Source organism: Chrysoperla carnea, chromosome 3 (assembly GCF_905475395.1).
Source record: "Chrysoperla carnea chromosome 3, inChrCarn1.1, whole genome shotgun sequence".
Lineage (NCBI taxonomy): Eukaryota > Metazoa > Arthropoda > Insecta > Neuroptera > Chrysopidae > Chrysoperla > Chrysoperla carnea.
Window position 1 is genome coordinate 25031502 of NC_058339.1, and position 27145 is coordinate 25058646.

The 27145-nt window shown below is 27.4% G+C and overlaps 1 protein-coding gene across 1 annotated transcript; it reads left to right on the plus strand.

The window, feature by feature from the left end:
- The first annotated feature begins 5467 nt into the window (after positions 1 to 5467).
- Positions 5468 to 25957, plus strand: LOC123295215 (probable cytochrome P450 4aa1). Its single transcript, XM_044876467.1, has 11 exons — positions 5468 to 5513; positions 20774 to 20939; positions 21465 to 21662; positions 21727 to 21909; positions 21970 to 22036; positions 23131 to 23257; positions 23930 to 24073; positions 24373 to 24441; positions 24732 to 24903; positions 25201 to 25380; positions 25790 to 25957. Exons 1-11 carry the CDS (start codon positions 5481 to 5483, stop codon positions 25951 to 25953), a joined length of 1503 nt encoding a protein of 500 aa, XP_044732402.1. The 5' UTR covers positions 5468 to 5480; the 3' UTR covers positions 25954 to 25957.
- The last annotated feature ends 1188 nt before the right edge of the window (positions 25958 to 27145 follow it).

Genomic DNA, 27145 nt, shown 5'->3' on the forward strand with positions numbered 1-27145 from the left:
TTGTAAATATTCGATAATTCTTTCCCACTTTCTCGCTACACCTTTCTACCCTCCGAAGGTTAAAAGTAGATAAAAACAATAGATCTTTAAAGCTGGTTGTATATCGTGTCAATATTTTAGCTTAATCGATGCACAACTTTTTTATTTTTTTAAGCATATCCCTTTCAACCCCTATTTCAACCCCTTGCTCTACTATAATATGGATGTATTATACATAAAAACCTTCCTCTTGAATCACTCTATCTATTAAAAAAAACCGCATCAAAATCCGTTGCGTAGTTTCAAAGATTTAAGCGTACATAGGGACATAAGGACAAAAAAAGCGACTTTATTTTATAATATGTAGTGATTCGATCTTATGAAAAGGTAATTCGCTAGTTTTGCGAATCTCCTGCATTACAGAATTTTTCAATTTAGGTATTAGGAACTACGGCTTCGATTTGTTCACCTTTACAACGCCATATATTTAAATCAGTAGTCATATTATTAATTAAAATAATATAAAAAATTAATTGTAGTAGATAAATATTGTCTTTTTATAGAAAATAAAATTATTATTTTCCTTATTGTCAGTTTCCTACAATTTATAAATGGATAATGCTTTAACATTGCAGTATACCTACTCTGAAAAAATAGTTACGCTTAATTTAATTTATAATTTATCGCGTTATTATCGATTACAGAAAACTGTTGGCTACGGCTTTATTTGCAATTTTACGAGAAAACGCAAAATAAGAAATTTCTCATTTAATTTCCGTAAAATAAAAAAACTTCATTCTTTTTTGTTTAAAAGGTATATTTACTATATAAAAGGTATCTTTCATATTATTCCAGGCAGTAATCTGTCGTTATGCCAAGGAAAACGTGCAAGAAAAATGTGTTCAAAAAATAGATCGACTATCTACTTGCTTCGAAGAAAACATTCGCCATAGTTATTTTTGAATAAAATAGGCTAGATTGGCTAAAATCGAACTGGTACAGGATTTTTTAGTTTTAAACAAACTTGAATTATTCTTTCTATTATTTCCAAATTTTGTAATTAGTCCCAATAATGATATCGCAATAGTACCTAATACAACCATAGAATATTATACATAGAAATCCCGAGGATCTGCTTGCCTGTAAGTGGTTGCGATATGATGAATGAGAGAGAAGACTGTCGGCGTGGTCCCTTATGTCCTTATCATAGTCATATGTCATAATCATATGATGCATAGAGATTTTGTACCTGCTATTATATTTGTTTTGTACAGAGTTAATATGTAGCCAATGACATATAGATTAGACAAGGACACAGGGGAACTCACTGGTAATCTTCTCTCTCATTAATCATATCGCAAGTTTTTGGCCATAGCGTTCTCTATGTATATACTTTTCTATGAATACAACAAAGTTTATTTTCTTAGAATTCAAAGAAATATAAAATGATTACAATTTTGTTGTATTTTTATGAATGTTATTACAACAAACTTTTATTAATAATATTATTATGGTTTTTTCGATTTTAATTAATTCATAAATTTAAAAAAGAGTTTTTTTTTTCAAATATTTTTTTATTAATTTATTATATCTTCTAATTATCATGAAACAAATTCAAGGTATCAATCATTTTTACATAAAGCATAATCATAATAAATATGTAATAATTGTTTAATAATTGTTTATGGTTTGTTTAACATACTATTCTTTTTTTTTTGAGATAATTCATTATACTTTTTTATTTATTGTTATTTTTTTGTGTTTTAATGAAAATGCGTATAAACTAGGGAGAACCCCGTACAAAACTATTAATTTGGATTTATCTAGCAATTTTAATTCATTACTTATAATACTACCTCGGTAATATTAGCAAAAATTAGAGAAATAAATTACATTTACATTCATATCGATTTTCTGTACGGTTTAGTAAAAACGCTGATTTTGATCGTGAATTTCTTATAAACCTTCTTTCTTATAAGCCATACAGAATAGGTATAATTTTTTTACGAGTGTCTTGTGAAACCATTGCTTGAAAAACAAAGTTACTAGATACTATCTTGAATTTATAAAGATCTGCCGAACGATACTCTCACACTATTCCGTTGCGTGAAAATAAAAAATAAGAAGAATATATAGTATTCGCAGCGTGCTTGAGTTTTATTGGAGGCATTTCCATGATAACAATAAACTACTTTAATTATAGAATTGTATGGATTCATATATAATTGTATGGATTGCATTTATGACTTACATTGAAAATTCAATATTATTTTCTCATAAATTTAAATAAATAATTATGATAATTTACATTTATGCAATTTTATTTCTAATTTTCATAATTTTTAATGCATTAAGTTTAATTAATTAGTGTTTTTAAATAATTTAAATTTGACATTTACTATAACATTAACATGTAAAGAATTCCAAATTAGTCATAACAGCCTCCTCTATCACCAAAATTTTTCACTGGAAGCGCTGGTATCCATTTTATTGTCACTACCATGACTACGCACATAACGAATACTACACATCTAAGGAGCAACAGTAAGGAACGTTTGTCACCCTAGGCTTTGCCTCAAGTGACAATGAACATGACATCTGGGACTTTTATTACTTGCTCCCTTTGCGTATATACAATTTTTATGCTCGACAGAGGCAGAAGAGGCAACTTCGTTTAGTACAGCGGGATGAAAGTTGACACTTTCCACCCGGATGGGAGAAAAAAGAAGTTTGAACCTCAAGGATCAAACCGGACCTAACGGGACTAACTTAATTTACGAAAGAATTAAGTTTAAAATTTCCAGATTTCCGTTTTTGCAAACAAGGCTCTAAACTATGATAGTCGTATTATTCTAAAATTATTGAGGTATAAATAGATTATTTCCAAACCTATTTTAATCCATTAATGCAACTTATTAATAATTAATTTTCCAAATAACCCGCAAACCAAATGATGAATTAATGTTGATTGCAAATATTGTGAAATATATTAATTTCAGTAAATTTTTTTTCTAAATCCGCTGGACCCGGATATGTGACTGTGAATTACATTATATATACCTTGAACCACAAATTAATCGAAACGTTGGAAAATTCGATAATTTCTAAATTAAAATACTTAAGTTCACACATTTCTTAAATTTATGCTTGAGAAAATGAAAAGAAACGTACATTATCTGTAAACTTTTTCATTAACTACGTACGGTAAAGTCGAATCGATCGCGATTATTTAAATCGTAATTATGATCCAAAGTAAATAATCCTTTCCAATTACGTAGAATTTATACAACTTCAATTAAGTTTTGTTAACATTACTTTTTGTTTTTGTTTACTTTTAATCATGCATATGATATTTATTTACATCATGGTCTCTCGATTATCATTGATGTTTTTAATATGATACATACAGCGTAAACTAAATAATCACAAATATCTTGTCTAATAATTTTAAAGAGAATTTCTCTTTAATTAGGTTTTGTTAATTTTATCAAAGTAACTATTAACTAATAATTATTCCAATGTGCTTTCTTCCTGGATTACCCGTTCAACATTTTTATTAAGCTAGGGCTTACGTTAGAGGGTACATTCTGAGATTTTCTTGAAAATTTTATCAAACACTATTCTGTAGTTTTAAGAATATAATCAGTTCAGTAGATAAAAGGATAAACTTTACTATTTTTGCACTAACGAGCTAAAACTATGTAGTTTTATGTATTATTCTAGAATAATGAAATCATTCAGCTTCAAATATTTACGTTTATTCCTAACGTGCGGAACCTATTATTAATTTAAGTAAATATTATTGCTAAAATTGTTGTTTATACATTTTATTATGTTATATTATCAATATTAGTTTTATTATTTAGTCCCGGTAAATCCGTCATTGAGCATGAATAATTTCCTCATGGAAAAGTTTTGCAGGATCCCGTTTAAAAAGTTCTTCTGAAAGTATAGGTGCACATTATCGGTGAGTATCCCGATACGATACTGTTTAAACTCTCTTCGGAAAAATTTTATCATATAATTGGGATCAAACTTAACAAGAAATGTTTGTAAGGTATTTTTCTCTTAGCCCTCCAGTTTTCGAGTTAAAAATTCGTAAAAAGAAAAACTGTATCTGTTGAAAAAATCAGATTTTAATATCTATAAAATTTTTATATTTAGTGTAAAGCTTACTCAACAACATCCCGCGGAAATTTTTATCCTAGCTGCATTTAAAGTGCTTGATAGTTAATTGTTAAGAGAGCGCGCAAAAAATCATACCCAAAAATAACGATTTTCTGCGAGCTACATGCTTGGAGATGCGATTTTCACCATTCGACTCAAAATAAAGTCAGATTAACAGAAAAGTTCGAAAAATTTCATTCGACCTTCCAGCCGAATTTATTGTAGTTGACCAAAAATTTGAAAATATTTAAGTATTTCCTAGAAAACTCATATTTTCATATTTTAAAAATCGATCAAAAGATTTACTAGGTGATGTTACTTACAAATTTTAAACTCTCTATCTGTTAAGTTTTAGAAAAATGCGACACCAAATTCTTCCCAAAATTTGCGTTCTCACGGGAAAACAATGATATTTATGAAAAATGTTTTAAGCAACAGTTGTTTATTTTATTATAAATATATAATTGTATGGATGCATATATAATTGTATGGATTGCGATTATGAGTTGCATTGAAAATTTAATATTATTGTCTCACAAATTTAAATAAATAATTATGATAATTTACATTTGAAAAATAATATTTGTGCAATTTGATTTCTTATTTTTACAATTTTTAATGCATTAAGTTTAATTAAATAGTGTTTTTCAATAATTTTAATTTGACATTTTCTATAACATTAACATGTAAAAAATTGCAAAATAGTCATAACAGCCTCCTTTATCGCCTCGATTTTATTGTCCCTGCCATGACTACGCACACAACGAATACCAAAATTTTGTTCGTATCGTCAATATTTCTAAGCGTTACAAACTTGGGACTAATATTATTATACTTTGATTTATATTTCATATAAACAGTGTATAGAAACTTTAAAAAATAATATATAAATACAATGATTTATAAACCGAGTAAAATTTGCACCTTTTCTTATTATCCTTCTAAAATAACTATACAAATTAGAAAAAAGAAGAAAATAAAAAGCTACTTGAATCCTTAATACTTAGATAAGGTTAATAAACACACTCACAACGTAGGATATGTTAAAAGTATCTATCTCGTGTAGGAGTAGGTAGTGGTTATATAAATTAATTGAAAATTTACATATCGTAAACATTTATATTTTTATTGTGCATTGAAGAGGATTTAATACTACTTGTCTGCATTAAAAATTGTACGAACAGCAATGACTTTGAATATAATAATAATTAATACTCTCATGAAGATTCTATAATAATAACTTGTGCATTTTTTACAATAAAATATCGCGTATATCACGTGCAAACAAACTTTTTTATATAAAATTTAATTTTGAAATTTTTATTTTTATAATAATGGTAGTGCTTTTAACAAAATATACAAATGCAGTGAGTAAAAATAATAAATAATTTTTATATTATTAGTGATATTTTTTTTTTTTAATTTATTTGGAAAACTTCAATATTTTTTCTTAAAAACAGTTTTTTACGTGCTCAAAAAATATTTTGGATTATCTACAAATTAAAAAGTGGAATGCAAAAGTTTATAATTCTTTATAAAATAAATGGATTAATTTTATGGGTACTTATATTTTGAGGGAATTCATAATTTAATAAATGCCAGCAATAGAGCAAAAATTTGTAAAAATTTTAACGAAATTCAAATCAACATTTCTCGTTAAATTACCTCAATCAATCTTTGCTCAAAATATGCTGACTAACGAAGAAAATAACGAAGAATTATTTCGAAAGTGAAATATTTTTGCTTATTATTTTACAATAAAATTTTTAAGGAATAAATTTGTTTAAAATTTAAAATAAATGCCGAGGTTAAAGGGTGTACGAACAACAAAGCAATTTTAAATAAAAAGCTTGATTTTTTTTTACATAAAGTTGGGCTAAGTTTTAATCAAATCTGAAAATTTTAGGGAGGGGGGGGGCTTGCCCGATTATTTAAATTAATAAATTACTTCAAAAATAGGCATATTTAATATTGATTTTATGGCAAAACGGTTGATGGATGATATATATGTTTTCATAGATTTCTCCAAAACTAGTCGGTGGAAATGAAAAAAAAAGTGTTTAAATTAAAACATTAATAAATTATATTGAAAACAAAATAAGCTCGTTGTGCCCGAGTAATTAAGGATGTATGAGCACGGTAGCAGGGAAACAAATTTTAAAAAACATATTTTTCAATTTTGATGGTGAATTATGTGTTAACTTGAAAATATAAGATGAAAAGTAAGAATAAAATTTTTCGATATATGGAGTAATTTTCAAAATTTTCAATATCGAAAATTGAAAATTTTGTTTAATTATTTAGCTTACAATATTTCGAAAACCAAGGCAGATATCAAAAAATTGTATTCTTATTTTTCGTCTACATTCATGAAGTTATAACGAAAATCATCTTTAAAGTTTAACATAAGGTACAAATAATTTCAACCCTAAATCTGAAATTGCCTTACTACTTTAGAAAAAATTTTTAACATTCAATTTTAATATGAATTATTCGATACAAATTTTTACTGAAAATCTTAAAATAAACAAAAATGTCTAAATTATTAATCTTAAATTGTTTAAATATACTTATTTATTCGTAGTAGCCGATATGATGTAAAAAAATTTAATAAAATGGAAATCAATAAAAAATCATTTTAGGATTACTTTGATTGAATATCAATTAAACTTTCATTTAATTTAGACACTTGCTATGAATATTACATTAAGTAGTGCATATTATTCTAAAACAAGAAAAGTATTTTTTTTTAAATAATATAATAAATATTAAACATTTTTGTGTTTATAAATTTAGGCCCCTTAGACCTCAATAATATTGGAGCACTTGAATACGCACATATATGAGACTTGTTAATAGACAAATAAAAAAAATTATGATAATATAAAGAGTTTAATTCATTTTGAATGATTTAAGAAAGAAAACTATACTATTATTGAATTAATTTCGATGAATTTTAAGTTTAAAAAGTGACAAATAGCAAAGGTTAAACATAAGACTAAATGGAAAATATACATCGATATTTCTCAAAATTAATAACGAAAACTACACTTGAAACTCTTACCAGCTAATAATAATTATTCAAACTTTTAACAGAATTTCAAAAAAGTTTTCGATTTTCTGTTATATATATATATTTTGAGTGTGTTGATCAAATTTTTTGTGTGTGTTCAAGTGGATCCGATGATGGTTTAGATTTCTCAAAATTAATATCGAAAACTATACTTAAAAACTTTTACCAGTTAACAATTACACAAACTTTTAAAAAATTTCAAAAAAGTTTTCTACTGTTACTCTATGTACGCGAATAGCAAACGGAGTTGGTAGGAATGAACCACCTTTAATTATTAAATTGTAAGGAAATTTGGCACGTTACCCTCTCGTGTTACCCGCTGATAATGTAGCTTTTACCATGAAAACGGTTGCCATGAAGACTTTTATCCCTTTTTCCAGTTAGTTGTTTTTAAATATTTTCTATTCTCGTATAAATTTCAAGGGACAAAGTGTATATATAAACAATTTAGGGTAAAAGAACAACGATTAGAGAAGTTTTGCGGCTACAAACATACGGAAGCAATATCGCCAAAAATAAGTAGGTATTCAAATATAATGAAATTTGAGATGAACACATATTCATGTAAATTATTATTTTCGAAAAAATAGAACCGAATTCAAAAAATTCACAAAAAATAAAAACTAATTTTTTCTATCCATAATTTGCATGATTACTATTTTCCGACGATGCCAATCAATCGAATTCTAGCTTAGGATGCGATTGGTCTCGACTGGAGAATCTGAATTTGTAAAAAAAAATTGGTATTTCGCAGGGAATTGTCGCAATTTCAAAACAAAGTGTGTGTATACAGACAAACTTTGTAATTTAAAAATTTTGTCCATCAAGTTCTTCTTCCATGCGAAAACTAATTTTCATACCCTAATAAATGGAATTTCAAATCATATTTATCTCTTACAAAAATTAAAGTTCACTTTTCAGTGACCTTGAAAGTTCAATTCTCCCTCAAAGCCATATCTTATACAACTCATGAAGCCCTAAAACTTTCGTATGGAAATTTTTTTTATTTACAACTGTTATTTTACGAGTGCTATTCCAAGACTTTTCTATACCCGTTATAGAGATTCAAAGTACAAATTTCATTTTCTATTAATTAGTAATTATTACATTTTTTCTTTTGAAAAACAACTTTTTTCCGGGTATGTATTTCCATTGTTTAAGTAGGTATAGTATATACACCAATAAGAGAACTTGTATGAAAATCTAGTCATTAAAATGTTTGCATACAAGTTCAAGAACACATATACCGTGTGTCAATTGATAAACTTAAAAGAAAATTGCAATTTTCTTCAAAAGTTGAAATAAAAAGTTGTTTTTTATAAATATCTTTTTTACTCGAAGAAAGAAAAACAAAACAAAAAACACTTTATCAGGATACACAGTGTCATGAAAATCACCAAAAATCGTTCTGATTTATTTGCTGGTTGGGAGGTTAATCAAAAAAAAGTTTTAACAAAAAAAAAAACGCCACCAAAACCGACCATTTTTACCTAGGTCATCTAGTAGACACAGAAAACTTGTTCAAGCGATTCAGCCTGCCGTGAATTTTGAAAATATGCAAAAATCTAAAATATATATTTCAAGTGTGTTGATGAAATTTTTTGTGTGTGTTCAAGTGGATCCGATGATGGTTTAGATTTATCATTCGGACCACTACAATTTTTTTTTGAGGATTCCATACCAAAAAAATTAAATTTTATTAAATGGTGGGAGCGCATATAAATCATATATTACATTATTATTACAACTTACTATGTACTATGTATTTTTAATAGTTCAGGTATTGTGAATAGGTACTTTTTAGAGCTATATGCAAGCGCAGCGAGCTCCACTGCCTGCCCGATGGGCGCACTGTATATGCATATATCAACATCATAATTCGATGTACAGTTGTTCCGTCAAGCAAATCATTTTTAACATTTAACTAGTTATTAAATTTTTTTTACAAATAAATATATAAAACTTTATTGGCAACATACCATTGAGTTTATTGAGGAAAATGATAATACTTATTTTATTATTTACAAATAAAATTTTTTTTATGTGTTATAAGCAGGTTCGGGAGGTTATTGCAAAATACAAGGATTCGTATAATTTAGATGTTGATAGATTGAAAATGACCGTATCAGTTTTTAATGATAGAGCAAGTTTTATTACGGATTTATTCCAGAATTTGGCTAGAAAGTTATTTAACTAAGTTGATTATTTTGCTTGTTTCTTCGTATTATTTTGTCAATAACTTTTAACATAAACGGCAGACAAAAATCGTAAAAGTTGGTATCTATTAATTCGACACTCGAGCTACAGTTAAAAGTTTATTTTAGCCGAGACAGAACACATATTTATTTCATTTTTGAATTTGGCGTTGAGTTCAACTGTGAAGAAAATCAGCTAAGACTTTTTTAATCTTCTTTGATAGATTAATCGATGTACTAAAAATAAAAAATTGAAGTTCAAATGGCAAAGTTACAAGGGCTTTAAGATTTTTAAAATTTGAAATTATAAGGATTCCTTTTTTCATCTTTGATGATGGATCCCCAGAAAAACACAAAAGGAATATCATTAAATGCGTAGCAGCGAGTATTAATTAATATTGAAAAACAATAACCAATTTTATTTTATTGCAATTATTTTACATAACTTTGAAATTAGAAAAATTACATGCTTTACAAAGTGAACAAGGTAAAAAAAAACATGTTATTTAATATTACATGATAAAGTTGAGGGTAATAATTTTCTGAATAAAAGAAAATCATTGGATAAGTATTTATAAATGTGGGACTTAAACAAAGTATAATAATTATTTAAAACTACAAATGTTAATGGCTACCATACAGGGACTAAAAATTCTAGTGAAAAACTTATACTGCCGTAATAAACACAAATTGTAATGTCTTTAACTAACTTACAATCGAGAAAAGAGGTTCAAAAATTGAGCCTCTTAATTTCGTTTCAAGAAAACTAGAAAAAGTAGTATCTATACACTGAATTCGAGTGTTGGAGTAGTTTTTCCAAATATTAACCTGTTAATAACTCAAAAGCGGTGAATTTTAGGGAAAAAATCACAAAGAACATAGTTTTACTTTTTTTAAATGCGGTCCTCTATTTTGGAACCTTCATCTCTATCTAGCACCTGCTCTAATATATTCATAAGTATAATTTCGATAACCAAGGCCAATAGGGCGGTCAATTCAAAATAGCCCTGGGGCGGCTTTGTATCTAAATACGCTACTTATTAATATTTTCGTTGATTGCTTTTTTTTTATTTTTCAACAGTTTTTTCCTGTCTTTGTAGGTTTAATTAGCACCTACAGTATGAAATTGAATGACTTGAAAATAAATAAATCAATTAAATATTAAAAGTTAACATCAATCATATAGTACCGACGCGAATCGATTTCCAATTACCAATATTATATTTGATGGGTCTATGCCCAAGTTTTATCCTCATAAATAAGAAATTTGTGGATAGAGCTCTCCTGAAATCTCTGTTTGGGAATTAAAATTTGTTAAAACAATAGACGAGGGTAGAACCATGGTAATCCAAGTAGCATTTTTCTAAAAATAAAGATTTTGGCATGTAGGCATGAAAAAAAAAACAAAGTTTTTCATAATTTTTTTAATGCCATAATAATCCAAGTGCTATTTTTCCCGAGAAAGTCTAACGTATTAGTTCATGAGAAGTTGATTTTTTTATGTGTAAAAACGAACATTGTTTTTTAAATAATCATAATTTAATAATTATTATTTTTGTAAATATTTAAATTAAAGTAAAAATAATAAATTTTCTCAACATATTTTGTATAATTTCTCAACAATTTAAAAATGTTTCTTAAGTTCTCACCATTCAAAAAAGCCATGTTGACTAAATTTTCACTTCAGGTGAAGAATTCTTAGTGCACGGGCAGAAAAGTGAAGTTGGTTTTTTAAAATCTTTAGAAGAACGCAAAATATGGTCTCTGATAATTCCTAATTAAGAGAGGAAAGTATAGGTTAGTGACGTCAGTTTCCGATAGCACCATAGAGATCCATATAAAACTTTGTTTTGCTGAAAGAAGATGGGCAACGATCTTTGATTGATTATAACATCTTCACTTTTTAATCAATTTTAATTTCACTTTCAAATTTTATCATGGTATCAAATCTAGTTTTACATTTTTATGCGTAATATGGTAAATTCGATATCAGGCAACTACCGTATTAAGAATAAAAAGGGTATTTATATCAAAATATTTTGGGAACGATTTCAAGAAAAATAATTGCTTTTACAATCCTTCCACCTTCTGTTAATTTGTGTATCATAATATTGTTTTGTCATCTGATTTAAAAATTTCCTACGATTTTGAACTACTTTTCATTCTTGTAACAGCAACTTCATTTCAATAACTACTATTTTTACAAGAGGAAAGAAAAATCGAAAATTGTTGCTATGATAAGTGATTTTAATGATTTTCGTTTATTAATTACCATTACACAGCCTTGATTAAAAGATTTATTTATTGATAGCAATATAACTTTTATTATTATTTTTATTATTATGTTAATGAAATTATTGTTTATTGTCTGAAAAATACAATAGTGCAGTAAACCCAGGTTTTAAAACTAAATTTTTTTCTAAGATTTGCGGATAAATTTAAAAATAATTAATAATTTATTCAAGTAATCTGTATCACTCTTTTCTCTTAAAAAACTCTTTATCACTCTTTTCTGTTAAAAATAATAGTTTAATAAACTAAAACAGAAAAGTGTGTGATGTGAAACGTGGGGTCGTAGATTTCAATTATTGTAAATATTTTATTGACATAGATATTGGTAAAAGTCCTTGGGAAATATCATTTAAAAAGCACCCCACGCTTTCTTACGATTAAATGATTTTTCTTAATCACTCTATTTTTTTAACTTATTTACTATTATCATTATTATTTTTTTCTACTTTTTAGTTAAGCTAGTTACAAAAGCGTGGTTTATTTTTACTTTTTACTTCAGTTAACTACAAAATGGTGTTTTTTAGTTTTTTAAGCTCGTATTTATTAATATTATGAAATATTATCTGCGCTTCCACCATTAAAGAGATTTTAGTTAATCGTTAATGTAGATTCTTATCAAGATAATCGGAGAAACTTATTAAATTATTGTATTGCCATCGGTTCTTGATAAGTGCGCGAAGTTCCAATTCAATCCGATATTTTGAAGTGAAAATCAAGTTCAAATATTGCGCTACATAGATACACATACCAAGCTAATAAAAACGTGCTAAAAATGAATTTTTTTACGTCAAATTGGCCCATTTTTTAAATGTTAGCTTTCGTTTACTTACATTTACTCCACTATAATATTTATTGAAACACTGTTAAAAAAATTTGTCAATTTAAAAAAGTGGCAACATTATCATCTGGTAAGAAATATGACAAAACTTCAAGTAAAATTATAGTAAAAGTTCTGAAAATACTACTTCTTTATCGAAAACAAATTTGTGTAGTTATTTTTAAGCCAAAAGATTTGACTTTGAAACTTAAAAATTGTCCAGAACAAAAAGCTTGATAAAACACACATCTGTGAGAAAAACGTTACCTCAATCCCACTCTTACTTTTATAAGTGGTCAAATACCCAACGGTTAATTAATGAACATTTATCATAGAAAACTGAATATTAAGATTTAATATTATTGACCTTGGATAATTAAATAAAATGTTAGCAAAAAACATTTTCCAACGATATACCTTATTACTATTAATATAATAGTAAAATAATTTATTATTATAATTAACTTTTTTACTAAAATTAAATGTTTATACTTTATTTAATTAAATCATATGTAATAACATTATTGATTTTTGTTATTACTTACCTACACCTATATAGTACAATTAAACTAAATATCTAAAAGGGAAAAATGAATGCATCTTTGAAATTTTCCACATTTTTTTATTAAGTAGTAAAAACTTCGTAAAAAAGTTGATCTCTCAGGGCCATACATACATACTCCAATTTTTGGAAGATAGTTGGGGGTTTTAATCAATTTTTTACAGATTACAAAAAATTGTAGCTGAAGTATTTGTGCACATTTTCTTTCGACTTTTCTTTTCTTTTTTTCGACTTTCTAGCTTCAAAATTGACCGAGATATGCAAATTTAAAAAAAATATTTTTTTGCTCATTCAATCAAATAAAAAAGTATCAATCTTGTAAACCGTTAGAGATAGAATAAAAGTTTAAATATAAAAGTTATTCCTTATATAAAAATTAACAACTTTATTTAATAATTCTTTCGTACACATCACTGTTTACCCGTGAAGACGCAACTTAGGTAAGAACTTTGGTGTCCATTTTCTCCAAAACTATAAAAAAAAGTGTGTGAAAAATTTTCAGATTAACTCTTACTAGTGGTTATGTGAAACATTCTAGAAAAACAAACAAATATTCTAGGAAACACTATCGAAAATTTCGAAATTTATCAAGTATTTTTCGGAAATTTTTTTGTTAATAGATTTTATTTCACGTTTTCGATAATTTATTGGCAAGTAATAATCGATTTATAATAATGAAAATAAAATATGTAGAAAGAAATGTTGGTAAAGAACTAATTATTAATCTATCACTTGTACCTATATGTTTATTTATACATCTTACAAATTAATCGTGCTATATTTTGCGTAATTGCATATACATATATTGTTTACAATTTGCATCAAAGAAAATATAAATTATTAGAAATAGTTTTATTTGTTACATAGTCTCATATCTATTATAATTGAAGGTTTTAATTATTAGAAGTAAAAAAAAAACCTTTTTTTTAATTACAATCAAGGATATTTTAATGGATATACCATTTATAGATAGATTTCAATATGTAAGTGTAATAATATGTAAGATTATCTCAGGAAAAAACTTTAATTACCGTTTTAATTACAAATTTGTTAGCTGTATCGTATACATTAACTTAATAACTTAATTTAGCCACGTTAGCTTTTGAATAATTTACAATTTTAACTAAGTACCTATATTCTAATAGTCTAAGATAAATAGAAACGCCATTATTATTTTTCTTAATCAGTCAAAAGCTCTCAAGGCCACACAACTTTTTAACGGGTAGTTTTCGAGCTATGGGCGATCAAAGCTACACATACATTATAGTTAATTAGGCCGTAGCTCGAAAACTACCTGTTTAAAAGTTTTGTGGCCTTGAGAGCTTTTGATCAGAACGACCCGATGAACATTTTGCTAGTCATGTAGGTACTATAAATGTATGTGTAACTTGAAAATTACCTACTCGTTAAAAAGTTTTGTTATCATGAGGGTTTTCGATCAGAGCAAATGCTGAACATCCTTGAAAACCTTCAAATATTCAATAAATAATGTTATGTTAAGTTGAATAATATAAAATAAATAACATAAAAATATTTTTATTCATAAATATATTTCATAAATTATAATTTATAATTGGCATATGTACATTTAAATGATTGAAAATTAAATGTTTAGATACAATTATAGATAATGTTTATATTCTAATTTATTATTTATTTAAAAAAAAAAGCATAGCTTGAGGAAAATATAAGTAATTGTATATAGGTAATCTATAATATAAAAATGAATCGCTGAATGTGTTGCTAAGCGCAAATCTCGAGAGAAGCTGAACCGATTTCGCTAATTCTTTTTTATAATATTCCTTGAAGTACGAGGATGGTTCTTACGGAGAGAAAAATTTTAAAAATTGCCTGAAAAAGTGTAAAAAAACACTTTTCTATATTCCCATACAGAAGATTTGTAATAATACTTAAAAGTCAATTTGAACTTTAATGCCTTACCATAAAGTTCAAGCGTTCAGCAGTGCTGGATTACCCATTAGGCCGGACTAGGCCATGGCCTAGGGCCCCCGACGGGCAGGGGCCCCCACGAAAATCTGATATGATTATTTTTGAACAAAAATTTTCAATTTCAAGTTTTTTTTTTTTCAAATTTCGAAAATTCTTAATTCATCATTCATTTTATTTCGTTTATAACCTTGGAATGATATGAATAGGCTGTACGAATGCTATGAATACACAAATAACGATTAATTTTACAATTATTCAAAAAAGGGGGCCCCATAATTTTATTGGCCTAGGGCCCCCGATGGGCTTAATCCGGCACTGAGCGTTAGTAGAGGGGCTCTTTGCTGTGCATCTATATATAGATATTATAATATTACTAAATCTAAAAGCTACAAATTTCTATAAAATTAAAAAAAGGTTTGTGAGTTTGTGACTTATAACAAAAAAAACGAGTCGACTGCTAGACGGTACGAAGTTCGCCGGGCCAGCTAGTTGTAGATTAAGTAATTAATTATTTTGAATCATCTCATAAAACGTGTATTGTAGTAAAGAGCTTTTTTTATTCATTCATAATTATATTTTATATTTATTATTCTCATCAAATTAGATAAAATTTCAAATGATTTACTTATAAGTTTAGTAGTGAACAAAATCGCATATTTTGCTTAAATGAAAGTAAAATTCAGAATTTCCAAATCAATATCATATAAAGACAATAATAATTATATCACTTGACATATTATTAATACAAAACAAAGTATCAATATCAAAAAACGAGACTTAAATATTAAAATAATCGTATGTCAGACATGGTCAAATGTTTCACTTTCTAACAGTATTATTATATACTTTTGTAGATCTCATGTTAAAATTCAGACGTGAACGCCGCACGACCTCTGTGTAAAAACTATATTATCGTAAACCTAATACAAGTGAAATTTACAAAATTTAAAAAACCCCCAACAAATGCGATTTATTCCTTGTAAATCGATTTTTGGAAACTTAGAAATAAAATGTTCTCAATCAAGTCGGTTCGACCGTTTAAGGGCTACGATGCCACTGAGAAACACACAGACGCACAGATAAACGCTTTAAACTTATCACACTTCTTCGTAAATCAATATCAAAGTGATGGTCAAGGACATCAGATGAGATGAAAAGAATACTTAGAGAGCTATCATTTTTGGGACAAATTTTTGGAAATATTTTAATTGAAATTGAAATATTTCAGTATGTTTGTTTTTTTAAATTATTATTGTTTTGAATTACCTAATTATTTTACCATTTCAATTTTCGAAATGAATTTGAATCAGGTTTATTTGACCATACATTTCCATAGATAATAATTATTTATATGTTAAAATTATATGTCATGCCTTGTCCAAACTGAGTCGATTTTGACGATCATCGCCAATTTTTTAGTTTTTTTCGGGTAGGGAACCTTAATCTTCCACTTGAAACATAGCTAAGAACACTCTCCGTTAAATTAAAATCGGTTCATCCGTTTAGGCAATACGATGCCACAGACGCACAGACATCACAAAACATTAAAATCACATAACATGCGTTATAGGAATAGAAATGTTGGAATAAACGTATTGTAATTAAAAATTACTTAGATCATTTAAGACTTGCTATAATCTAAAAAAGCGTTCCTAAAAAGCACGTTTAAGGGGTTCATGGTCATATTCAATATTTTATTAAATCAAAAGTAACTGTAAAAAATGATGACACTTTATGACAATGTTAATTCTATTTTCGTAATAAATTAGTAATTTGTATAAATAAATTGCAATAAATTGTAATAAATTTACATAAATAAATTGCAATTTTACATATTTTTAATTATTTGGTTTTTTCTTTAATAGCTAAAGGCAATTAATTAAACTTCATATTAAATAGAATGTGATGTTCAATTGATTTGAAAATCACTTCCAAAAATCAAATTTAAATCGATATATACGTTCCTACGTTAACACCCTTAACTGGCAATGCTTGTTAAAGCTCTTTGATCCTACAATTTTATATTAGCAGAAGCATAGTAGGTGGAGATGACAGCTAAATCAATCGCTGCGAATGTCATTGGCATAGTAATCCCTTTCAAGAGGGAAAGTTTTTGAAGGAAGTCTGGTTAGCATGCACATCCACACTTTTTGATGATTGCGATAGTAAAGATAAGATAATTGAACGCATTAAAGATACTCCTCTATCTAGAAACACAATAAAAGAAACAATCTTAAATGTGGCCGAAAAAGTAACAAATCAACAAGAAATTGACATTAACTCTGCTCTTATCATTTATAATATGTAAATATGTATATAACCGGCTGTACATATGACCTCAGTTGTTAAAAATGCAGCCGTTAAACTAAATAATTTTTTTTTTAAATTCTTCTCTTGTGCTCTATGTCTCGACGAAAGCAAGCTAACTTCACTAAATCGGCACATTTAACTGTTTTTGCTCGATATTGCGTAGGAAACATCATTATAAGGAAGTCACAATAATCACGAAGTCAAAATTATTTGATGTGCACGTCTATGGTCTCATTAAGCATTTCTTTAGAAAAAAAAAAAAACGCCAGCCCTGAGCTAGAAGTACTCTGTACATGAGGTGTTGTGTTTAATATATTTTTGTTTTTCATATTGATAAATATTGAAGACCGTGATGGAATTTTAAAAACAATGAGGTAATAAACCTTATATTTAGGTACCTAGATACACTATTTGTAACTTTATTATGCGAGTAAAATAATAACGTAGGTATGGTAAGTTACTTACTATATGCATGTGCGATGTATGTTTGTATTCGTATACATTGGACATACGAAATAATAAAGAAATCATCTTCTATTTAATATTCGAATCACTTACAATGAATTAATTATTTATATATTTTTTTTTATTATTGTTATTTATTCAATTTTTAGTTAGATAAAGCGAATAAAAATATACATAAGACACACTTAAAAATATATGCATTTATGCCACACGCATTTTAGACGAGTTGAAAATATTATATTTAAATAGTAGAATTTTCCCGTTTGAATTATTTTTTCGTAAATTTGACCATTTTCAAATTATACACTGTTTATGATTAAAATACAATCAAAAATGGAGTTGCAAAAATAAAAACGGGTTAAATGTTAAAACAAAGCAAAAGAACCCGAAATATTAGATAGGAAAATGGCTATTTGTCAAACTTTTTCTAACCCACCCCCGAAATGTTCTTCAGATTGTTCTGAATCAAACCTTTCACGGCCACAAAACTTTTTAACGAGTAGTTTTCGAACTACGTGCGATCAAAGCTACTCATATTTTGTCTTTATAGTACCTATACGACTAGAAAAACGGCTTTCTGTGAAAATAAGTCAAACTTCTCCAAAAATGTTCTTCGAATTGTTCTGATCAAAAACTCTCACGTACACAAAATTTTTAACGGGTAGTTTTCGAGTTATGGGCAATCAAATCTACACATACATTATAGTTTTATAGCTCGAAGCTCGAAAACTACTTGTTAAAAAATTTTGTGGGCGCGATAGCTTTTGATCAGAACGATTTGAAGAACATTTTGGGGGTGGTTTGAAAAAGTTTCGCAGAAAGCCATTTTCCTAGTCATATACTAAAATTTGTTAATTTTTTTGTGTGGCCGTGAGATCTTTTGATCAAAATGATCCAAAGAACATTTTTGGGTGCATTAGAAACACTTTCACAGAAAGCCATTCCCTATCTAATATTGCGGGATCCTTCTTCACTTAAATTCTCAAACCCTAAACAATCTTATACATCGTGATTTTAAAAAGTTTTCTTTCTTTTCGAAAACGGGATAGGAAATAAAAAAATGAAATCAAGTATCGAATTATTTTTAGGGGAAATGTAAATGTGATTTATTTATGGAAACATCTTCTCAAAGTAATAATATTTTTATTCTTAGAGTTTTTACCTTTAAAAAATCGTAAAAAGTTGTCTGCTGCGCTTAATTTAATTTGCTCGCAACGATTTCTATATATTCTAAACTCGACCCACAGTTCAAAAAAGTTTTTCTTTATTACCAAGTTTTATATCTTTATCAACCCTTGAAATGGCAGATAATGCTTTATTATTGGCACACGGTCTAATAGTTTATTTTATCTGTAAACATCCAAAATTAATTAAATGAGTAAATTATTTTAATTTAAAAATTATCATGAAAAGATGATAATAAGTAGGAAATTATAATGACTCATTGTCAGTCAAATTTTATACTCATCTTGAAAAATACCTTGAGCTTTTACTCATATTTTTTATTTGATTAATTTCTAACATAATATATTTGATTAGTACTCATTTTTAACTTCTGTTCCCGATTCTGAAAAAAAAAATAAATAGAAGGTATCGTAATCGGGGCAGGAACAAATATGTTTAACCGTTTTACGAATTTTGAGTTTTTACGTTTCAAAATACATAGATTACGAATGCAGGAAAGAAATTTTGTCCTCCAAAACCCAAAAAAGTTTCAGAACCTTTCTCCGAAACTATCAGAAATAGAAAGTTGAAAATTCGTTTGATGTTTTCAGTTTTTGATCTGTAGTTTTGTATTCATTAAGTGGTAAAATTTGATTTCTCAAAAACCTTACACCCATTTTACTCATTTAATGTTATCAAATCATGTTGATGTAAAATTAAGCTCAATAAACCAAAAACGGGAGCTTCTCCACGAAACGGGAACTTTCTTTCTCGTATAGTTTGGGAGAAAAGCTATGGAAGCTTCAGGGTAATAAACTGCATAATTTAATTTCCAGAAGTTGCGTAATTTATTGATCATAGTCGCCGAAACTATGAAAAATAGAATGTTTCTATTCGAGAAGTTGCTTGAGTTGTTTTTACATTTAGTATACATTTAGTATACACACGAAACGGGAACTTTCTTTCTCGTATAGTTTGGGAGAAAAGCTATGGAAGCTTCAGGGTAATAAACTGCATAATTTAATTTCCAGAAGTTGCGTAATTTATTGATCATAGTCGCCGAAACTATGAAAAATACAATGTTTTTATTCGAGAAGTTGCTTGAGTTGTTTTTACATTTAGTATACATACATAAGTATACATTTTAGTCGAAAACCGAAGTCGGACCAAAAAGTTTTAGTAAGAATTTTAGTCCGAAATTTTAACGCAAAAAAATTAGAAGTTTGTGTGAAATCCTTTGCAATATTTATTATTTTTAGATTTATATTTATTGTTTATCGACTTCTGTATAATCATTTTTATAGCTTCTGTAATAAACAAGGAAAATTTCCCAAAAAAAAATATTTTATGACAAATATATACTGCTGGAGGGTATTTTTGATATTTCTTGGAACTTGGTATCATACGTTAAAAACTATGAAATCGAATATTGGAAATATTTTACTTCAAATTTTATTAATCAAAGTGACTATAATGAGAATAGAAGATTTCTTCAGACACCGTGCAAGAGTTTTATTTCAGGCATTTTTTAGCTTATTCTTTATTATGTATTTTAATTTAAATATCTGGCTAAATAATATCCCATTTTTGAAATGTAACTACATTTTTTTCAGGTACTTAACTACTTATTTCCATAACTATGTCTCAATTCGAAGTCAATAAAAATTCATCCTTATACTTATTTTTATTACAGAACACTAATTTTGCCAGTAAAATTTGAACTTTCTCCGATTTTTATTGAAAATATTAAATAATTAAGCACTATTTAATTGGTTCTAATTACTTTTTTTTTGTTTCAGTTAGCATGGGACACAATATTATTAGGAAGTTTCTTGATTGGGATATGCATTTATACTTTTAAGTTATTATACCATTGGTTTAGAGCTGTTTGTTTGGCATTAAGATTAAAAGGACCACCAGCATTACCAATTATTGGCAATGCTTTAATTGCAATTGATTCAAATTGTAAGTTAAACATTTTTATAATTTTCGTAATGAATTACTAGCGGTATATTTTGTATTTTTTTGCTAATCAATGAACGAAATTTGGATCATAAAAAGATTCAATAGTTTTCTTCTTTTTCATAAAAAACTGAAAACATTAATTCAATGTAATATATCAATGCTTTCGTTGTATTGAAAAGTCATATTGCCCTAGTTTACGCTGTATGTATGTATCATATTAAAAACATCAATTATAATCGCGAGACCATGATGTATATAAATATCGTATACATGATTAAAAGTAAACAAAAACAAAAAGTAATAATATTGCCCTGTCTCATTAAAGCAATATCAATCAAAATTACCTTTAATTTTCGGCACAATCAACTATCGACCGAGTTTTCCAATTAATTCTATCCTAAAAGCAGCTTTCTTTCGCATCAAGCACTCAGCTTTCGTACAAGTAATTGCTTCCAGTTCCATGCCTTTCCAATTTAAATTTGACACACATTTAACAAATTTTTAATTTTTATTTTAATATTTTAGGTATAAATACAATAGGCCGAACTGCAGTCGAACAATATGGAAGAATTATTCGTGGATGGATTACTATTATACCTTGTATAGTTTTAGCTGATCCTGAAAATATTCAAGCAGTTTTAGCATCACCAAAACATACAGGAAAAGCGTTCATTTACCGATTATTACATAATTTTTTAGGTGAAGGATTAATTACGAATACAGGTAAATATAATGGAAAGCCAATTCGGGGCAGTCAAAAATTTGACTAAATTATTTAAATTTTTAGGAGCAAAATGGAAACAGCATAGAAAACTAATTCAACCAATATTTACAAATAATATTCTGGAAAGTTTCATTGATACATTTTCAGATAGTGCTCAAAGTTTATTAACAAAATTATCAGCACATTCTGGTCAAGATATCAATATTACATCGTATATTAATAATTGTGTCTTAGACATTTTAAATGGTAAGTTTTAATTTCTAAGAATAGTCGAATGCACTATAAAATGTTATTTTGATAATTTAGAAGCCGTATTAGGAGTTCCAATCAATAATAATTGTGCTGAAGATATTGGTGAATCACCATTTCGAAAGTAAGACTCATATTTGGTAATTTTTTTCATATGTATTAATAACAATACTTTATTTCTTACTTTTAAAAAGTTACCACGTAATTGATAAATTTTTTTTTTATTTATTCCATGTCAAAATTATCCTTGAAAATATGTTTTATGTAGTTTTAAGAAAGTATTGATCATGTTTGGAATATTAAAGTCTTTGAATATAATTGTGTACGAATTGTTTATAAAAAAGAAAATTTCCAAATTGTGTAAAACATAAGTGGCATTTCAGAAACCCTTTTCCTAAACAATCCACTTAGACTTCTCGCCACAGTCATTAAATATTTATATAATGATCATCGTTGTGTGCGTAGTCAATAAAATCAGTTGGGACAATAAAATCGATGCCAGCGCTTCCAGTGAAAAATTTTGGCGATAAAGGAGGCTGTTATGATTAATTTTCATTTCTTTAGATATTAATGTTAAAAAAAATGTCAAATTAAAACTGAATGCATTAAAAATTGTGAAAATAAGAAATCAAATTGCACAAATATTATTTTTCAAATGTAAATTATCATAATTAGTTAAGTTATTAATTAAGTCATAAATGCAATCTATACAATTATGTATGCATCCATAAAATTCTATAATTAAAGTAGTGTATATCGTTATCATGGAAATGCCTCCAATAAAACTCACGCACGGTGCGAATAGAGAATATCTCTAAAACGTTCTATACTATATCTCTTACGCAGATATAGTACAACTCAAAATAACCCAATGTAGCTTAACTTGCCCATTACCATGTTACTTCATTGGGGCACTAGGTGGTACAATTATTTAACGCATGAAAAGAAGAAAATATTTTCATCTGAAATTGTTATGATAAGAAAGTCATTACAGTCGGGAGCCCTCTAAGAATAAAAAATTTTCCACGGTACAGAAAAGAGGTTCCCCGACTGTAATGACGATTTTACTAATCAAATTTAAAATAAAATAATTAAAAAGTAAACGTATAAGCAATGCCATCCATATAAAGGGTTGAGAGCAGGGTAGATTTAGGGTTTAAATTATTTTTATCTTATTTTCAACTTTGATAATGAATTTTAATTTTTATTGTTTTTTAGAGGTGAAATTGTTGCACCGTATAGATTAGTTCGTCCATGGCTACTATTCAATTGGATCTACGAATTAACTGAAGTTGCAAGACGTGAATTGGAACAAAAACAAAATTTAAATAATTTTACCAAAAAAGTATGTATTTTTTAAAATCTATCCGAAAAATGTCTAGCCAAAGAATTTTATACCATCCGAAACTATAATATTTATTTAAGGATATGGAATATACCTACTCTCATCAAATTAGATGAAATTTCATATAATTTACTGAAGTTTAGGGTACAGCAGCAATGCCAATTTTTAGCTGTTTACCTAATATCGATTTTTCCGAAAATGAGAAAGATTAGGAACAATCAAAATATACATATCGGTAGGAAATTTTATCCTCAACAACTTTTATTCAAGTGATTTTTTCCCTAAAATGCACAGATTTTTAAGACAAATTATATAAACCACCAAAAACATGGAAAATTTTACATTAACATATCTATATTTTTCAGAAAATATGAAAAATTTTACATATAAAAATCAATCGAAAATTTTACGCCCGGTAACTTTGGACTGATTTATTTTTTTTCTAAAATGCATAATTTTCGAGTAAATTGAAAAAAAAAGGGGAAAATCGTTGATTTTTCCGAAATCACCCTTTTTTTCTGCATATATGAAAACTTCAGCAAATTTCATCTAATTTAATGGGAGTTATATTAAAAAATATATCTCCTTATAAAGGGTAGGGAGTCTTGGCTGCGGCCTATTTCTGTTTTGTAAATTCTCTAGAATAAAATAAAATATATTTGTTCATTTCAGATGATTGAATATAATAAAAATATAGATAAAACGAAATGTTCCGGACGAAAGTCGTTATTAGCAATGTTTCAAGAAATTGCTGAAAGACATCCAAATTTTACTGAACATGATATTGTGCAAGAAATTTGCACTTTTATGTTAGCGGTAAGTTTATAAAAATTAAAGTACAATGAACTAAGTTTTTTCTTGCCTCAAATGCTGAATATTTCTTCAGCGAAACGTTTTGTACAAGATGACCTTAGCAATTCTTCATAAAATAACCAACTTTATTATTTTAACTGGGAAAACGTAATAAATTCGGGCCAAGTTGATAGTTTAAATTTTCTCTATCAAACTTTTAAAATTATTTTCCTAAAAGTGCTTCTGTTGGCAGTCCTCATGACTGCTTATCATTTTTTTATCAATATCGCCTTCAAAAATAAATTGTAAACTTTGTTTTCTAGGGTCAAGATTCAGTTGGATCAGCATTAGCTTTCTGTTTATACTCATTAGCGAAACATCAAGAGCATCAAGTAAGTTTCAATAATAGATCAAGACTCAGCTCAAAAAAAGGTAAATTTATGCTTAACTACATGATATGGTCGTCTGCAGGCAGCTCGAGATTAATTTAATAAATTTTAAAGAGCATAAATTTAGAAAAAAACAGCTTTTAATCTTTTTCCGGACAATATCAAATAAATATCGATCAAAGCCGCTTTTAGGCGATCACAACTTTGTAGCATGTTTACCTTTTTTGCTCTTCGTGGTCCACAAACAGTTTAATAAGACAAACTTTTTATTAAAATTTAAATTTTTCTTAAAGGATATCGTCATCAAAGAATTAGATACAATTTTTAAGGATTCAAGTCGATCACCAAATGCACGTGATTTAGATGAAATGTGTTATTTAGAACAATGTATTAAGGAAACATTACGCTTATATCCTAGTGTACCTTTAGTTGCTAGAAAAATATCCGAAGATATTAAATTAAATGGTAAATATTTTTTCTAATATATTAATAATCTTAGTGTATTATCTAACTCTTTTTTCCCATCTTCTCGAAAATCCCATCTTTCTAGCATGTATAGAACAGAAAAATTGGGAAATTGGGGAAGGATGTTTTCCGATTTTCCGGGGAATTGCAATGAAAAAGCAATTCCGTGTGGTTGGTTTATTCACGCAAAGATCTGGCTATGACGGAAAAGCATTACCTAACACATTTTATATTTGGGTATTTGGTAAATCTTGGCTTGCAAAATAATTATTAACATACTCCCTAATTTGATTTCAGACAAATACACGATACCAAAAAATTGTACAGTATTTATTTCTCCATATTTCACACAACGTTTACCAGACATTTATCCAGACCCAGACAACTTTATTCCAAGTAGATTTAGCCGTGAAGAAATTTTAAAAAGACATCCATATTCATTTATTCCATTTAGTGCAGGTCCACGAAATTGTATAGGTAATTATAAAATTTTATCAACAAAAATCTTGCTGTTTTTGGTAAAATTAATCATTTTCGAGTCATAAACAGTTTAAGAGATGATAAGATGTAAAAAAATTAAATTTGAGTTTGTTCAACAAATTCTTAAGTAATTAATATTAATAGTACAGTCAAAGATGTAACAGATTAAGGAAAAATGAAATAAACCGCTAACTTTTTGTTAAAAATCTATTTGACTTAAAAAATTAATAAATAGGCAACTTGTATATCGTATATGTGAGTATTTATCAAATAATCAAAAAACTATTATATGCGTATAATAGCAACTTGCATGACATGTACGTCATACAAGTTGTCTATTTATTAATTTGTTGAGTTAAATTTTACATTGACCATTTCATTTATTATTGGTTCTTTTCCTTTGCAGGTTACAAGTTTTCCATAATGGAAATGAAAACAGTTATATCAACAATATTAAGACATTATAGGATAACTTTATCACCTGGAAAAGAAAATTTAACATTATCTTGGAGAATAACAATTCGTGCACGTGGTGGAATTTGGTTACGATTAATTCCTAGAACTAGCTAGTGTATGTAATATCAATTTTATAAATTTAGTAAACTTATTTTAATAGGTATTTTGTATAAAAATTTTTATAATATTAATAAAATAATTTATTTAAATGCCATAAATTTGTTTCTATTATCAATATGTAAACTTGTAAAGTTCCTACTGATACATTCTTTTTTTCTTCGAAAGTTGCTAATAAAAGTGTAGGTAAGTCAAATACAAAGGAGTTACGACCAAATTGTTCAAAACTTCAGAAAAAGATAGTATGAGTTCTTCTGAGTAAAATTCGTCACAAGTTTTAAGTCCTCAAAAGTTAAGTCAATGCCAGAGAAGAAAAATAATTAGAATATTTTGATAATAGCTTTAAAAGCGCCATCAAACGAGAAACCTCAACAGAGTGCAGATAAATAAAAATTTTCATCCAACAATTTTATTGATAGAAATTTGAGTAGGAATAACAATGAGGGATATGTAGCTTTATCACTGTCCATTCCAGCATGCGGAAATTGTGGAATCTTTAAAATTAAAAATTAAATAAAATTATTCCACTGACGTTTCACTGATTATTGCCTACGATCCAAATACGTACATTATTGCCTTATGTTTGAACTATAACCTGAAGTGCAGACTTTTATTTAGAAACACTTAAGTTACGTCTTCGTGGAGTAGACGAAATAACAAAGGAATAGCAGAGATTCTTTCTTTCTATTCAACAAGCTATTTTAATCAAGGTGATGGTAAGTAATCGCTAATTACCTCTGTCAATAAAATAGAATTATGTAGCTAGGGTTGCCAGCCGTCCCAAATTTTGCGGGAACGTCGCGAAATTCAGATCATTTTATCGCATCAAGCAGAAAATTATATTTTCAAAAATAATAAATTGAATAAAAGTTGTTAAGGAATATCATAAGGGATTTAATGTTACCCAGTGAACACATGACCTTAATATGACCTCACACATAGGTCATACGTCATATTTTACGTAAACATGACATAATGGTGACTCAATTTATGATTTTAATATGATATCATATTGAATGACCTCACTATTATGTCATACTGACATTAAATTTGATTTTGACGTCATATTTACGTTGTTCACTGGGTAAATGGAAGTTACACCGGTAAAAATTTACAGAAAAATTACATGAAATAATTTCAGCTTTATCGTTGCTTTTTATCTAGATGGCATTCTGATCGAAATTGTACC